The 14,717-nt window shown below is 42.8% G+C and overlaps 1 protein-coding gene across 5 annotated transcripts in view; it reads left to right on the forward strand.

Annotated features, from left to right (window-relative positions):
- The window catches only part of GPBP1L1 (GC-rich promoter binding protein 1 like 1), a 50,969-nt gene that overhangs the window by 26,802 nt on the left and 9,450 nt on the right, over positions 1-14,717 (forward strand). For 4 of the 5 annotated variants that reach the window (XM_077824345.1, XM_077824343.1, XM_077824346.1 and 1 more), the window contains exons 4-8: positions 760-889; positions 1,262-1,545; positions 3,024-3,096; positions 4,459-4,652; positions 12,854-12,994. In XM_077824345.1, coding sequence (XP_077680471.1) covers positions 760-889; positions 1,262-1,545; positions 3,024-3,096; positions 4,459-4,652; positions 12,854-12,994 — 822 coding nt within the window. The remainder of the gene's footprint in view (positions 1-759; positions 890-1,261; positions 1,546-3,023; positions 3,097-4,458; positions 4,653-12,853; positions 12,995-14,717) is intronic. The other variant, XM_077824348.1, reaches the window with a different exon arrangement.

Here is a 14,717-nt window from a genome sequence, read left to right on the forward strand (position 1 = left end):
CCTCTTCATAATTATATACAAGTTCAGCATAATTCTTTTTCTCTTCAAAATAATGTTGCACTCCTGAGCAACGCACCAATAACAAGCCATTGGTTCCCATCTCAGAATTTTCTAGTTCCCATTTAGAGTTGCTTGTATATGAAATCCCAAAATTGGGGGGAATTGGGTTGTGATTTCTCACCCTCTGACAGCAGGATCTGAGGGGTAGATCTGGCTGGTTCAAAGGTGTAAAGTCTGCGTGGGACCTCAAGCAAACACTTGCATTGCTTATGCATGGCACTAGTAGTTTAGAGCACCTTGTAATAGCAAATCAGATTAATGGAGGGAAAACAGTTTGGTAAGAAAACTGCTTTCAGCTTCATGTTTAAACCAGAGGAGACAAAAATAATTTCGAAATGTGCAGAACCTTGATATGACTCTAGAACCTTTTCAAAATAGGAAAGGTAACTGTAGGGAAATTGGTAAGATTCCTTAAACGAACTCTTCAGGGTGTTGCATGTGACTTCAAAGACTGCTAGTAAAGCTGATGAATGAGCATCCTTTTGATGCTATGTAGGGTGATATGTGCAGTCACATGTGCTGTTTTTGTGGAGTTCACTTAAATATTTCCATATTTGTCAGCTAAGCAACACATAGCCAGCTTGTTGCTGTAATTACTGAAAGCTAATGCAGAGAATGTCTTTTTATTTTCATACAAGCCATCATTTCTTGTCAAGCAGGCTCTTTGGGTGACCTAAATCACTTAATCTGGTTCTGTAGTCCCCTGCAGCCACCTTTGAGAAACATGGAGAGCATCTTTCGCGGGGTGAGGGCCGCTTTGGTGTGAGCCGTAGACGACACAACTCTTCTGATGGATTTTTCAATAATGGCCCCCTCAGAACTGCGGGAGGTGAGTAGAGGATCAGACCTCACTCTATATCCAAATATTGAACGCAGATCTAACCAGAATGTATACCTTTGGAATATAAAGTAACTTTGCAAAACCACATCCCCTATAACACACAAAGCCACTTGTCCTAACACTTCTCCCTATGTGCCATCTCTCCATGTTCCTGGGGTTTCTGTGGAAGTTGTATGTGGCTTTTAAATTTTTCTGCAGTTTGACTGTTTTACTTATGCATACGGACAGTCTCTCCTAACTGAGGCAAGGTTAGCCTAATAGTTATTTAGAGAGCATTGACCAACACCAGAAATATCAGGACATTCCTGGTTTCTTCTTGCTGTATTACTTTTATTTGCATACTTACCTTCTTTTGTTTAGACTGCTGGCATCAGCCTTCCCTGCTCCGCCATGATTCTGTAGATTCCGGTGTTTCTAAAGGAGCTCATGTTGGGCTTTCTGGCAATCAGCCTGGCTGGCATGGTCCCTCACGGGGCCATGATGGTATGAACCAGCGTGGTGGTGGAGGAACTGGAGTCCATCGCCATTGGAATGGCAACTTTCACTCTCGGAAGAACTCTGCCTTTCAAGAAAAGGTGCCTGTTGAGGCCAGAGAAGAGAAGAGAGAAGAAAAAGAGAAGCTGCAGTTTGAGGAAGACGACTTTGTAAGTGTGTGGTTTCTCACTACTGGAGGTAGCTGTGAGAAATGGCTTTCTAGGTTTCTTTGTATTAGCATTGGTTGGTGGAAAGGATCTAGAGTTGCATTCCACCCCATATTTTCGGGGGTCATTCCAGGTTTAATGGAATGGTCTTGCAAGCAGTGCTTGCAGAATGTTAATTTTTTCTTGTATTCTTGAGGCCCTCATATATTGGGTTGTTTTTTTGGACGTGTTGTCATTACTTTTTGCCAGGTTATTTTAAATCTGTTATATCAGTGTTGTGATGCACAAGTTTGTTCAATCAGCCAAATCCAATACAGCTGGTGATGCTCTCTCTGAAATGATAGTGGTAAAATCAGTTTGAACTACTTGTCACACAGAAGTATGTTCATATCTTGACTGAGAATATAGTAACTGTAAGCACATATATTTGGAAAAAGGGGCAACATTTCTTTTGGAAGACTTGAACCATAAAGACCAATTTTGGGGCACTCCTGTGTGCGTTGGGCACATCAGGCAGCCTCACACAGCTTCCTAGTGTAAAACTGACAAGACCTGGTAAAATGAAGCATTAAAACTGATAGATAAGAGATTAAAAATATTTGGGCAATATTTTGGGTCTGAGTTGGTACTCATATTAAGATTGGATGGTAATTTCTTCCAGCTTTTAAACCAGGAGTGCTAGCTTTTCCAGAAGTTCACGACTGGAGGCTTGTCTTCTAGTTGGCATAGTAGCCAATGCATAAAAAATCTATCAAAAAGAGCAGGAGAGTTGGTGATTTTGAATTTCCAGTTTATTGTGAAAAGAGGGGAAGAGAGAGGGATAGATGAATGGACGGGGTGTCTTATCGGGTACCTTGTTTTTACTTCCTTTCCTCCCCCAACTCATTTCTCAACTATTGTAATATTTAGGATTTGACCCTCAATCAAAGGTAGAGTTACAAAGGGCTGCATCCTTCAGGTGAAATAACAGCCTAAAATTTTGACTCTTGGAACTTATTTTAACGTAACTTAAATTGAGCTTTTAGTTTTTATGCCTGTAAATATATAATTCATCTTCACCACAGAGATTATATACATCTGGTGTCAGTGTAATATTGGTAAAACTGTTAATGCCTAAATATCAAATACAAAATATATGAAAGTGAGTACAGTTATGAGGAATTGGGTCCTGGATATGACATGGTGCCTTGAGCCACTGATTAATATCAAATTATAGAATCTCTCACTTTCTTAATTACACATTAGAAACTCTTTAAATAGGAGTTCTATCTTTGATTGCTCTATTCCCAACACATTCTGAAGGGGAGGGAAAGTAAAGCTCTTTGGGCTAGGGACTGTCTTTTCGTTCTGTTTGCACAGCACTTCGTACAAAAGGGTCCTGGTCCATGACTATGGCTCCTAGATACTATGGTAATACTACTTCTGATAAATAGTAGTATGTGCAATCTTCTAATGTGTCCAACTGGATTATGTTTTTACAGCCATCTTTGAATCCAGAAGCTGGAAAACAGAATAACCAGAGCAAACCTTTAGGGACACCTTCTGGAGTGTGGGGTATGTAGAGAAGTTTATATCTCTGTATAGAAAACAGATGACCACTTGTAAAGCAGAAGAATTGAACAATATATTGAAACTCTAGTTTTTCACATAAGGGAAGATCTTAAAGGAAGATTAAACTGAAGTAGGCAGCTACCTCTTTCTCTCCCTTCATTCCTTTCTTGTTTGAGGAGAGAGAGAATCTGTTTTCTGATACTTAGAGCTGCACTTGCTGCTGTTATGAGAATCTTCTCTTCCATTTCCTGCTAATGGCACACACTACGTACAGGAATATCACTTGTCTATAATTGTTGCTAATTCCATGGGAAGATCACAGCTTCTCTAAGCTTATGGGTGTGGAGTGTTGGAATGAAATGATCATGAAAATACTTGGCACTGCATTGCTAAATGCAGAATCAGAAGTGCAGAATAGGGTTGAGAGGACTAGAGGGAGCACAGCTCCCTGATTTTAAGTGTTACTGAGGTGATATTTATACTGGATATGCAGCAATACTGTACAAATATACAAGGCTGTGTTCTTGTGGTTTGGCTTCTTTTTTCAAATTAATTAAAAAGAAAATAGTTCTAAATTCCTGGATACTATACATGACATTTTTGTTCCCACCACTGAAAAAGCTAGACTGACACAAATGCAGTGCCTGTTTATCAGTGCCTGAAAATGCTTCTTTAATCACTAGTTGGAACCTGTAACTCTAACTAGAGAGTTTAATTTGGGGTGGGTTAGAATTGTGAACCAGTTATTTATTAGCTGTATCCTAAAACATTCAGCAACATGTTGTACTAGATGTAATTTTAATCTCTTGAGTGTTTGGTTCAGATCTTTACTGGCCCACCCAAATGTAATACGAGATTTGCAGCAGTAAACAGCTGTTTGAACACTTAGCGGTTTACATTACAGTTTTCAAGAAAGTGTACTGAGACCTTCTGTTCGCTCCACCAGAATGTGGTGTTAATGGTTGCAGGTTGCAAAACATTGAACCTTTAAAGCATGAGTTTCACTAAATATTTTTGTTAATGAATTAACCTAAAATTACTCAGTAGTTATTCAGAACTTAACTATGATTACCCATGCTGGTTTCCTCTTTCAGCAAAGTCTGAGAGGCTGTTAAAGTCTCAGGCCGATGTCGTCATAGGCAGTTTTTTTCAAAATCAGGAGGAGCCTACAAAATGTTGGACTTTATCATCTTTGTCTGATATCCTCTTCACTTGAATTCAGGAGCTGTTAGCAGCAGCAACATGAGACTCTCTCAGCATCTGAGACTCTAAGAGGTCGAATTGGAGCTGAGGTAGAGTCAACTTTTGTGGAATTACTGAGATACTAATTATTTTTTGAGGTCTTGTTCCCCTCTGTTTTTGTAGAAAACCCCCCTAGTGCCAAACAACCTACCAAGATGCTGGTCATCAAAAAGGTTTCAAAAGAGGATCCTGCTGCCGCCTTCTCAGCTGCATTTACGTCACCAGTTCCTCACCTTGCAAATGGCAACAAGACCACCACAATTGTCCCAAGTGTCTACAAAAATCTGGTTCCTAAACCTGCAGCTCCTCCATCTAAGGTACAAGGGCTTCCAATGGAGTTACTAAAGTGTATTGAAGGGGCATTCTCTCCCTTATGTAGAAAAAGTACTAGTAACAGAGAAGAGTGAATGAGTTGTTCATATGACAGTCTTGTAAATCTGTACAAAGTTGAAATATGATTAATTAACATGGTTAAAATACAGTTTGGACCGGTCTTCAAAGACCAGACTGAGTCATGTTTTAACATGATCCTTCAGCATAGTAGTTGAGCCTTAAAGGTAACCTACAAAAGAAATATAGGGTTTTGCACTTTAGCTTCTTTATGTTACACACAAAAAGGTGAAAAGGTTTTTCAAGGTTTCAGTTTCTGCTTGATTGTTTTATATTGGGATTGTTTTATATTGACTGTTTTTCCTGAAGGCTGGTATAGAGATACCTGGGGAACTTGTAGGATTATGACATTCCAAATAGTATCAGAGAAGTGAAACATAATCATGGAAATGATTTTTATTCATAATTTTTAGAGCTTTGTTTTGCTTATTTTTTTTGGCTGGTAACGCCTCATTAATTAAAATGCTTGATAAACACTTGGAAGAAAAGATCTTTAAAAGATTATCGGTCCTGGTTGAGAAGTTCCATTCTAGCTGTGTATCTTCCAAGAAGAGTTCCACTGATACAGAAGAGCAGATTTTTTTTTAAAACTTTATGAAATACAATAAAAAAAAAAAACTCTTCTTAAAAACCCCTTTCAGAGATTTGTAAAGGAGCAGAAGGCATGAACACAATTCTTACCTTTCTAGGTCCTCTTTAAAATTCAGCTGGTCCCTCCTCTCCCACAGACACCAGAGAGAACCTTCATGATTAGAATGACTATCACTTTTCAATTCTAAAAAATTCTGGTCTTACGGCTTGTTTTGGGGTAGCACACTAGTGCTGGCCTGACAGGCCGGCTTTGTAAGAATCACAACTATTTATAAAATTCCATTTGTAAAGAATTCCTTACCTGTAGTATCAGAAATTATTAGGCAGTCAGCCCACATGTGGAATCACCCATGACAGTTCAAACAAGATGGAGTTTCTGGTGTTCAGAGAGCTTCCGGTTTGGGTGACTTAGGGATATGGTTGGGTTGCCTGTAGCTGCAATGACTTGGTGTATTGAACAGGTTTTAGCTATTCAGCCTTCGACTTCAGAGCCTTTTTAACAACTAGATTGTGTTGCTGCTTGTTCATTGCACAGTGATCTTTTATTTAATGCAGAAATGTATAACTGCTAGCGCTGTATGCAAGCAATGATATATTGTGGGGTTTGCAAGTTATGGAGCTATACAAATTTACTCTTAAGATTTGTAAATCATGAGATTGAAATCCGTGTTTTCAGTACCTAAGTGCATGTAAATATTATGACTGCATCCTGCAGTAGTGCATTATTGCATAGAATCACAGATATTGAAGATTAAAAGCTAATCAGTTATCTAGTTCCCCCTTCCAGAATGTGGTGGTTCCCTGCAGTATAGTCTCCAGTGCATTTGTTTTGCCTAGTTCTAAATGTCCTAAGTGATGAGTCTTTCTCCTTGTGAGACTATAGCACAGTTTAATCGGGCTTTACTGACTGGATGTTTATCCAGAAGCTGAGCTTCTTTTCATTGTGCCTAGAAAATGGTATCTTATGCTCAGATTTTCATAGGGGCCTAATGGAAAGTTGTGTCCAAATCACATGGAATTTCAGTGGGTTTGAACACCTAGCTCCTTTAGGCACTTGAAAATCCCAACCTTTCTGGGTTTTGTTAGTGTTGTGATCCTGATGTGATATGGCCTAATAGGTTCATAAACTAGTTGTATTATACCCTTGATAAATGGAGTTTTAGAAGAGCACTTGGGGAAATGAAGCAATTGTTTTGACTGAAGTAAAGTAGCAGTGTGATTCTGGTACATAAACTGGACAACTAAACCTACTTGTCAAAATGCTCATTTTTGACATCCCAGTTTTCCTTTCCATTCCGTGAATCCTAGATCTTCCTTAAAATTGCAGTAGGGTATGTCAGCGTGGGTGATTTTGTGCCTAAATTGACTTCTTTGGCCAAAGATATGGGTTAATTGGCTAATAGTGTACTCCTTGCCTTATTCCTATAGTATTCAGAGGAATGTCTAAAGTTATTTAGCCAGTTTAGAAATCATTTGCTGTTTCTATGGTGGTAATGCATATAGGTCCCAGGTTGGGGATCAGAGCCCCATCATGTTAGGCATTGTATAAACATGTATAAAAGATGGTCTCTGACCCAATGAGTTCACAATGACCCTGCGTGGCATCCCCTCCCCCACACGTCACCTGCCTATCTCAGATGGGTATGTGGTAGACTACGTTATTTGGAAAGGGGTGTGCAGCCTAAAGTTTGAAAACCACTGTCCTAGGGTCAGTCACCTACTCCACCTGAGCCTACAGTCCTTCACTTAACCGCATGGATGCTTCATGGCTAGGTACGAGAGAGCAGGCCTGCTCAAAAGACTTTCAAGAGATCCTATTAAATAATAGAAGGCCTTCTACAAGAGCTATGCACCTCTATAAATGGAAAAAAATTTTCCATCTGGTCTCAGCAGTATGGAAGATCAACATGTTCTGGATTACTTATTATACCTAAAACACCAAGGGTTGGTGGTTGGTTTCACCATTTCACTCTAAAGTGGACAGTTGCTCTATTTTCTCCAATGACGAGAGCCCTGCAAATCTGTGGATATCAGCTTTATATCTGCAGATATCCGCATCTGCTCGCCATTTTTCCGACTGTGGATGGATGCAGATCCAAATTTTATGTCTAAATCCCTGCAAATCTGTGGATATCTGCTTTATAGCTGTGGATCATTTTTTGCGGATCGGATGCAGATACAAATGTATCCGTGCAGGGCTCTACCAATGATGTCCATTTAAAAAAAAAAAAAGCTTATTCAAATTATACCCTCAGGTGCAAGACTTAGTTCCCCCTGGGATCTAAACTTAGTATTGCAAAGACTTACGAGTTCCCCATTTGAGTTATTGGCTATCTCCTCTCTGCTGCATCTATCAATGAAGGTGGCATTTTTGGTGGTGATTACCTCTCCCAGAAGAGTAGGGGAGCCACAGGCATTAATTTTGGGGCATCCATGCAAGATCTTTGTTAAGGACAAAGTTCACCTGCATCCTCATCCAAAGTTTGTCTCAAAGGTGGTTTCTTCTTTCCATATCAGACAATTTGACCGTATTTTACCCAAAGCTACATACGAACAGGGATGAACAGCGTTTGCATACCTTAGAGATCAGGAGAGCCTTAGCACTTTACCTGGACAGAACCAGGCTCTTCTATAAATCCTCCCATCTGTTCATAGCAATGGGAGACAGAGTAAGAAGCCATTCGGTCTCTACCCAGAGAATTTCTTTCTGAGTTGCATCCTGTATACGCATGTGTTATGACTTGGCTAATGTCACTCCACTTGACAGAGTCTCAGCTCATTCAAGACAGTTGCAGTTGGCCTCAGCAGCCTTTGGCACAAGTTCCAATTGCGGACACTAGTAGAGTGGCAACCTGGTCCTCTGTCCACATGTTTGCCTCCCGCTATGTTATGGCTTAAGACTCCAGAGACAATGCTAGAGTTGAACAAGTTGTTCTTCAGTCTTTGTTGAAATAGACTCCTGTCCCACCTCCTGTTCTTATGGCTTGAGTCACCAAGAGTAGAATGCACATGTGCAGTCACGCAAAGAAGAAAACAGTTACTAGCCTGTTGTGCATGTCCATTCCATAGCCCACCCTCTTGTGCTCCTCTGCATTGGAGTTCCAGCAAGAAGGAAGTGAGGGGCCCTGGGGACAGCTCTGCCCTTTATATCTGCACACAGTGGTACAGGGCAGCAGCGGGAGCTTGAGCCGCCCCATGGGTACTGCTGAGGGGAAATGTTTCTGACAGCCGTATGCTGGGCACACTGACACCAAGAATGGAATGAACGTGTGCAACACATCTCAAAGAACAGCGGTTACGATCCTGTTCAGTAACTGTTTTTTCAAAGATGCAGGCAGGCGGGTGGGTTATAGCCATAAGGCTCTGTAGAGCTGTATGACTAAAAAAGCTACCCCTGGCACAACGGAATGAAAAATGCTATAGCAGCGCTAAACGGTGTTAAAATACGCTCAGTGGCACTGAAAGGAGTTTATTCTGACTTAAGAATGGCCAAACTGGGTCAGGCCAATGATCCATCTAACCCAATATCCTTCCAACACTGGCCAATGGCAGGTGTTTTAGAGGGAATGAACAGAACAGGTAATCATGAAGTGATCCATCCCCTGTCATCTACTCTCACCTTCTGGCAGTCAGAGGCTAGGGACACCCAGAACATGAGGTTGCATCCTTGACCATCTTGGCTAATAGCCATTGATGGATCTATCCTCCCATGAACTTACCGAATTCTTTTTTGAACCCCGTTATAGTTTGGCCTTCACAACATCTTCTTGTAATGAGTACCACAGGTTCCTATTTCTCAGGTGGATAAACTGACAGATTAATTGCCCATGGTTGAACTGTGTTAGACCTGGTCTACCCTAAAAAATGTAGATCAACATAACTACATTGCTTAGGGGAGTGAAAAATTCACATCCCTGAGCATCGCAGCTATGCTGGCCTTAAACCATGGGGTGGATATAGTGAGGTCAACTGACCACTGCTCAGGGAGGTGTAGTTCCTAGAATAAGGGCAAAAACCCTATCTGTCAGTGTGATATGCATCTACATTATGGCATACAGCAGCATAGATGTGGTGTAGCCCACATAGTGTAGACAAGGCTTTGGTGTCATGCCTATAAACATAACCCAGAAGTCCTGCCTCTGTTGACCTTCTAATCATTAGACTGCTTGCTCTACACTTACACCTTCTCCCACCCCACCTACCCCCCAAAACTAGCCAGAAGGATTTTTCTTTGGGTTTCTGTCTGAACTGCCTGTTGGTGGAAGCCATATGAATAATCATTAGCAGTCTCTGAGCATCCTGTCTCAGCAGGGGACAGCCATAATAGTCTGTGCAGAATGATGCAAAAATGAGTGTTCAGGGTACCCAGGATTGAGAGTCACCTTGTTACCTCCTGCCTCCAGTGAGAGGGAGTCTCGCCTCTGGTAGCTGGGTGTCAGTTCCCTAACACTGCTGGCCTGTCAGCCACTCAAGCACACTCTGAGCTAGGGCAGTCCCGCCTTTGGCTTGCAGGTTAACAAAATGTGCACCCCAGCCCCCTTGAAATGTTCTTCTGTGGTGTCCTGCCCTTGACGCTGGCTACTCATGGAAATCCCGATTCTCTGCTCCCAAAGGAACAATGTACCCCAGTTTACCTGCTTTACCTTAAATCTCAGCTCCTGTGTAACACACAGCATTGAACACTTCTATAAACCTTCTTTTGGTTTAGTATGAGAGAGTATAAATTCCACTAGAAAAGAGTGTGTGATGGAAACTGTTTCCAATACAAAACAAAATCATAAAATTCAAACTAGAGTCTACATTTAATAGTTACCTTTTCTATCTAATAAAGTACTTTTCCCCCACATCGTTCAGTCTGTTGCAGAGCTGACTGGTTTCCCAGGAACCAGAATCCAATCTTCCACTGAACGCTCCCTGCTCAACAATATGTCTCCTCAGCGAATGGATTCAGTGCATCTTTCTCCACCCTTTGATATAGTGAATCTGTCTTTTTGTCTTTATTCACAGTCCGGTGATCCCCTGTCTGTTACACTGTTCCTTTTTACCGCCAAGTGATTTTGATTGATTGCAGTTGGCTTTGATAGTTTTCCAACTGTTCTGGGATGGGACAAAGGTAGACAGTTGAACCTTGCATTACATCACCAGCTGACCAGAGACTGGTGAGGACAACTTCTGCTTGAATGGGCCATCACCAAAACACATCATTCTCTGGTGACAGACTTTTTTACTCCGGGACCATAAGGCATAGTTTTCAATACAGTTAGGTTATTCCTTAAATATTACCTGTGTACACATCTTGCAGTGAGTATTGATAAATTAAGAGCTTTTAGTGCAGACCTCACATGCTACCCTTCATTAATAAATACTGTGAAAGTGGTATATTAGATGTAGTGAGTTTGTCAGGTCTGAGACAGTTGCTTGTAAAGAACAATGAACCTGTTGGCATCAATGGGTCTCAGTGTCATTGTGAGCATTCCAAGTATTTCTATTATTGTAGTGCCTGGGTCTTGGTCTACAACTATGGCTTTTCGTTTTGCTTAGCGCTGTACAAACTCAAAACACAAATATGATATCTGTCCCCAGGAGCTTACAGTCGAACACCCACACCCCAAATTTAGTGTTGTGCCTCACCAGTGGGGTGCTGTGACCATTTACATTTGGCTTTTGAGAGTTTGACAGGAACTCGATTTGAAATATAAGCTGTGAAAAAGGTGGAAATCCATTTCACCAGTGTTGAGTTTTTTTGGGGTGGGGGATGAGTGTTCTATATAATGTGAATCTGCTTATGGTCTTCCACACAGAAACTCCTCATCGTCAATACAAACTGGAGAATTGTGCCTTCTGGTTCTTGAGCAAAAATTGACATTTTGAGGTGACTGCCGTTTTCTGAGATTCCTATTTAAGAGATTACTGTAAATTAAGTGGTAGTGCAAGAAGGACACTGGTTATTCAGGAATGAAGGCACAATCTGTACCCCAGGAAGTTTACAATCTAAATCAGTTTTCTAACCTGTGGGGGAGACATCAGACTAGTCAATGACGGGCGGAGCCAAAAGCAGAGGATGTGATCAAGTAGGAGATGGAAGGTGCAGGACCTCATGTTGATGCAGCTTCCCCTGACTCATGGCAAGCATACCGCTGCATAGCAAATAAAACTACTGGTGGCTCCTTGAAAAATCTCCTTCCTGCCCTTCTTTGTGGGGCTGCTAATGTAGCTGGACATTGTAAAAGTCAAAAGTATAGTGGGGCTGCGGGCCTCAGTGTGCCAGCCCATTCTTCTCTCCTCAGTTTTGAGTCGCATGTCGATGGCTGTCCACCTCCAGCATCATGTCCCTTCTGATTAGGGAATGGGAAGAGGGATTTGATTTTTACCTGTGGGGGAGCAAGGGAGAGGAGTCAGCACAATATAAGAAGGAAGAAAAATACACCAAAGTAACAAATGAGGAAATATGGAGAAACAGTGGCCTCTGCTGTCCTTTTCTGCAAAGTACGTTATCCATTTTAGAGTCATTTAATTTAAATCCCAGATACATCCTGGATGAGCATTGATATCAGAAATACAGAATAGTTAAAATGAAACTGTAAAATTAAAAAAAAATATATTCCTCATCTCTCTTGTTCCTGTGCTGCCTGGTGCCATACCTCTCATTTTGGGATTGTTGTTGCACAGTTTGTCCTTGGTGGCTGAGAGGTCCAAGATAAAACTTTTCCAAGTAGAAGACCTTTATCATGAGGCAGCTTTCTGCAACTGCCATTATTGCTTGGCCACCAAATAATAGATGCAGATATATCCTGATGGTGGATACTAGTTGGGTGAAGTTGCCCCACTCTGAGTAGTTACATGTGGATTGGCTTAGAAAATGGGCTGGTTTATGTGCTTTTGTACTCCAGTCACCTGGCTTCTCATTCGGTAAGTTTTGGGGCTTCGTGTCTGGATTTTTAGTATATCCATTGATTTCTGTGTCTTGTTAAACAACAGGGTGCAGTCAAATTGTTTTGTTCCTTTACCCTTCCATGGGGATTAAGAGTATCTTCCTTGCAACATGGGGAATTGCTGTCTTGCATTCATGTCTTAGAGCTTCTTCCCCTGGGCCAGAGGAAGCTCCTGTTGAGTGATGCAAGACATTTGGTGGTGGTATTTAGCACTGTGTAAGAAATTTGAGTTTTATTATGGTCTCTCACTTCCTGTGCTGGGAACAGTTGTGGGATACATGGCATCTCTCCATGGTGACTCCTCCAACTAGTGATGTTCATAATAGTCCCAACCAATCCTTTGCTAGAACAGTGATAGCTGTGAAGCAGTTACAGGGTATTGATGTGGACTGGGTGGTTCAGCAGGGCAGGAATGGGGGATTTTCAGGATTAAGATGAGAGGGGGATTTGAGACCATTTTTGGAGCAGGAGACGATAATTTGTTCAATTAATCAGACACCTTGTTAAGTCAATTTGTTGCTTTATGATTTTTTTTACCACTTGCAAGCAACCCATTCTTGTACCATACCATTACTGTCTAGTGTACTGTGTTCTCTTCAATATAGCCAAGTCCATGGAAAGCTAACAGAAGTGAACATAAACCAGGCTCGCTTTCCTCCAGCCGTGACTCTGCCTTTACCAGTCCGGTGTCTGTAACCAAACCAGCGGTACTGGCGAGTGGCTCAGTTCTCACCTCTCCCAAAGAGGTAAGGGGTTGGGTTGGGGAGAGAATTGGACCTTTTCCAACTAATGTTTCTTTCTATAATTTAAGTACCATGAGAGCTCTTCTATTCATATTATACAGCTCTGAACACTTGAAGAGTACTCAATCACTTGTATGGTCTTTGCATGTTGAGCTAAGTCCCCTTGTACGTTAATGGGAATGCTCTTGGAAGTCTGTCTGTCTTGATGTAGAGTGTGCTGCTGGCAGTTTTTGGCTAGGTCTGCTGTAATTTCATCACCATCATACAAGGTATGGTTGCTTTTACATTTTAAGAGCGCCGTGGGAGCTAACTGGGCATGCCCAGAAACAATGTCCAGACCATCAGCTGCGTTACCAAAGTGCAAACACTAGCCCTGCTATGTGAGAGCTGTGAACTGAAAGTTAATGCTGAGGGCTTCTCTACAGAACGCTTTAGGCCTTGTCCACACTGCCACTTTACAGCGCTGCAACTTTCTCACTCAAGGGTATGAAAACCCCCCCTAGCGCTGCAAGTTTCAGCACTGGGAAGTGGCACTGTAGAACTGTTCCCCTCGTGGAGGTGGGTTTTTTTACAGTGCTAGGAGAACACACTCCCAGCTCTGGTGACACAACTAGACGGCCACATTAAAGTGTAACATTGCTAGTGAAGACATATTCTTAGCCCACATGAGGGGGGGGTGTAAATTCTAGAGTGTTCGTGTCACACACTAACTAGATCATGTGGACCCTGCTGGTGCACACTAAAAGTTTCCCAACATGAATACATTTCAGAAGAGTTTAAAATGGGGGACTACATTAACACACACTAGGGAACTCTTAGAGCAATGTCATGGGAGGTTTTTAAGAGCATGTTAGACAATCACCTGTCAGGGATGGTCTAGATCAGGGGTGGGCAAACTTTTTGGCCTGAGGGCCACATCGGGGTTTCAAAATGGTATGCAGGGCCAGGTAGGGAAGGCTGTATCTCCCCAAACAGCCTGGCCCCCTCCCACTTCCCGCCCCCTGACTGCCCCCCCCTCAGAACCTCTGAGCCATCCAAACTCCTCCTTCCCCCTCTCCCCCCCAGGTTCTTGTCCACTGACTGCCCTGACCCCTATCCACCCCCTGTCCCCCGACAGGCCCCTCAGGATTCCCACACCTGTCCCAACAGCCCCATTCCCCATCCCCTGACTGCATGCCCGCCCCCCGAACCCCCAACCCATCCAATACAACCGTCCTCTGACTGCCCCCTGGGACCCCCTACCCCTTAACCAACCTCCCCACCCCCTTTACCATGCCACTCAGAGCAGCAGGACTGGCAGCCGTGCTGCCTGGCCGGAGCCTGCCACGCTGCCCGGGAGGAGCTCGTAGCCACGCTGCTCAGAGCGCTGGCAGCATGGTGAGCTGAGGCTGCAGGGGAGGGGGGACAGTGGCTGGGCGGGGGCTAGCCTCCCTGCCTGGGAGCTCAAGTGCAGGCAGGATGGTCCCACAGGCCAGATGTGGCCCGCGGGCCATAGTTTGCCCACCTCTGGTCTAGGTAATACATCGTCCTGCCTTGAGTGCAGGGGACTGGACTAGAAGACCTCTTGAGGTCCCTTCCAGTCATATGATTCTATGATTCAGTGCTAGCAGGGTCTCCACAGGCCGGTTAGTGCATGGCACACTAGTGCACACCAGAATTTACACCATACAAGACCTGAATTCCATACCACTGTTTAAAATAGGGTGCTAGGTGTTCTTGCTCTTCC

Source organism: Eretmochelys imbricata, chromosome 8, assembly GCF_965152235.1.
Source record: "Eretmochelys imbricata isolate rEreImb1 chromosome 8, rEreImb1.hap1, whole genome shotgun sequence".
NCBI classification, from domain to species: domain Eukaryota; kingdom Metazoa; phylum Chordata; order Testudines; family Cheloniidae; genus Eretmochelys; species Eretmochelys imbricata.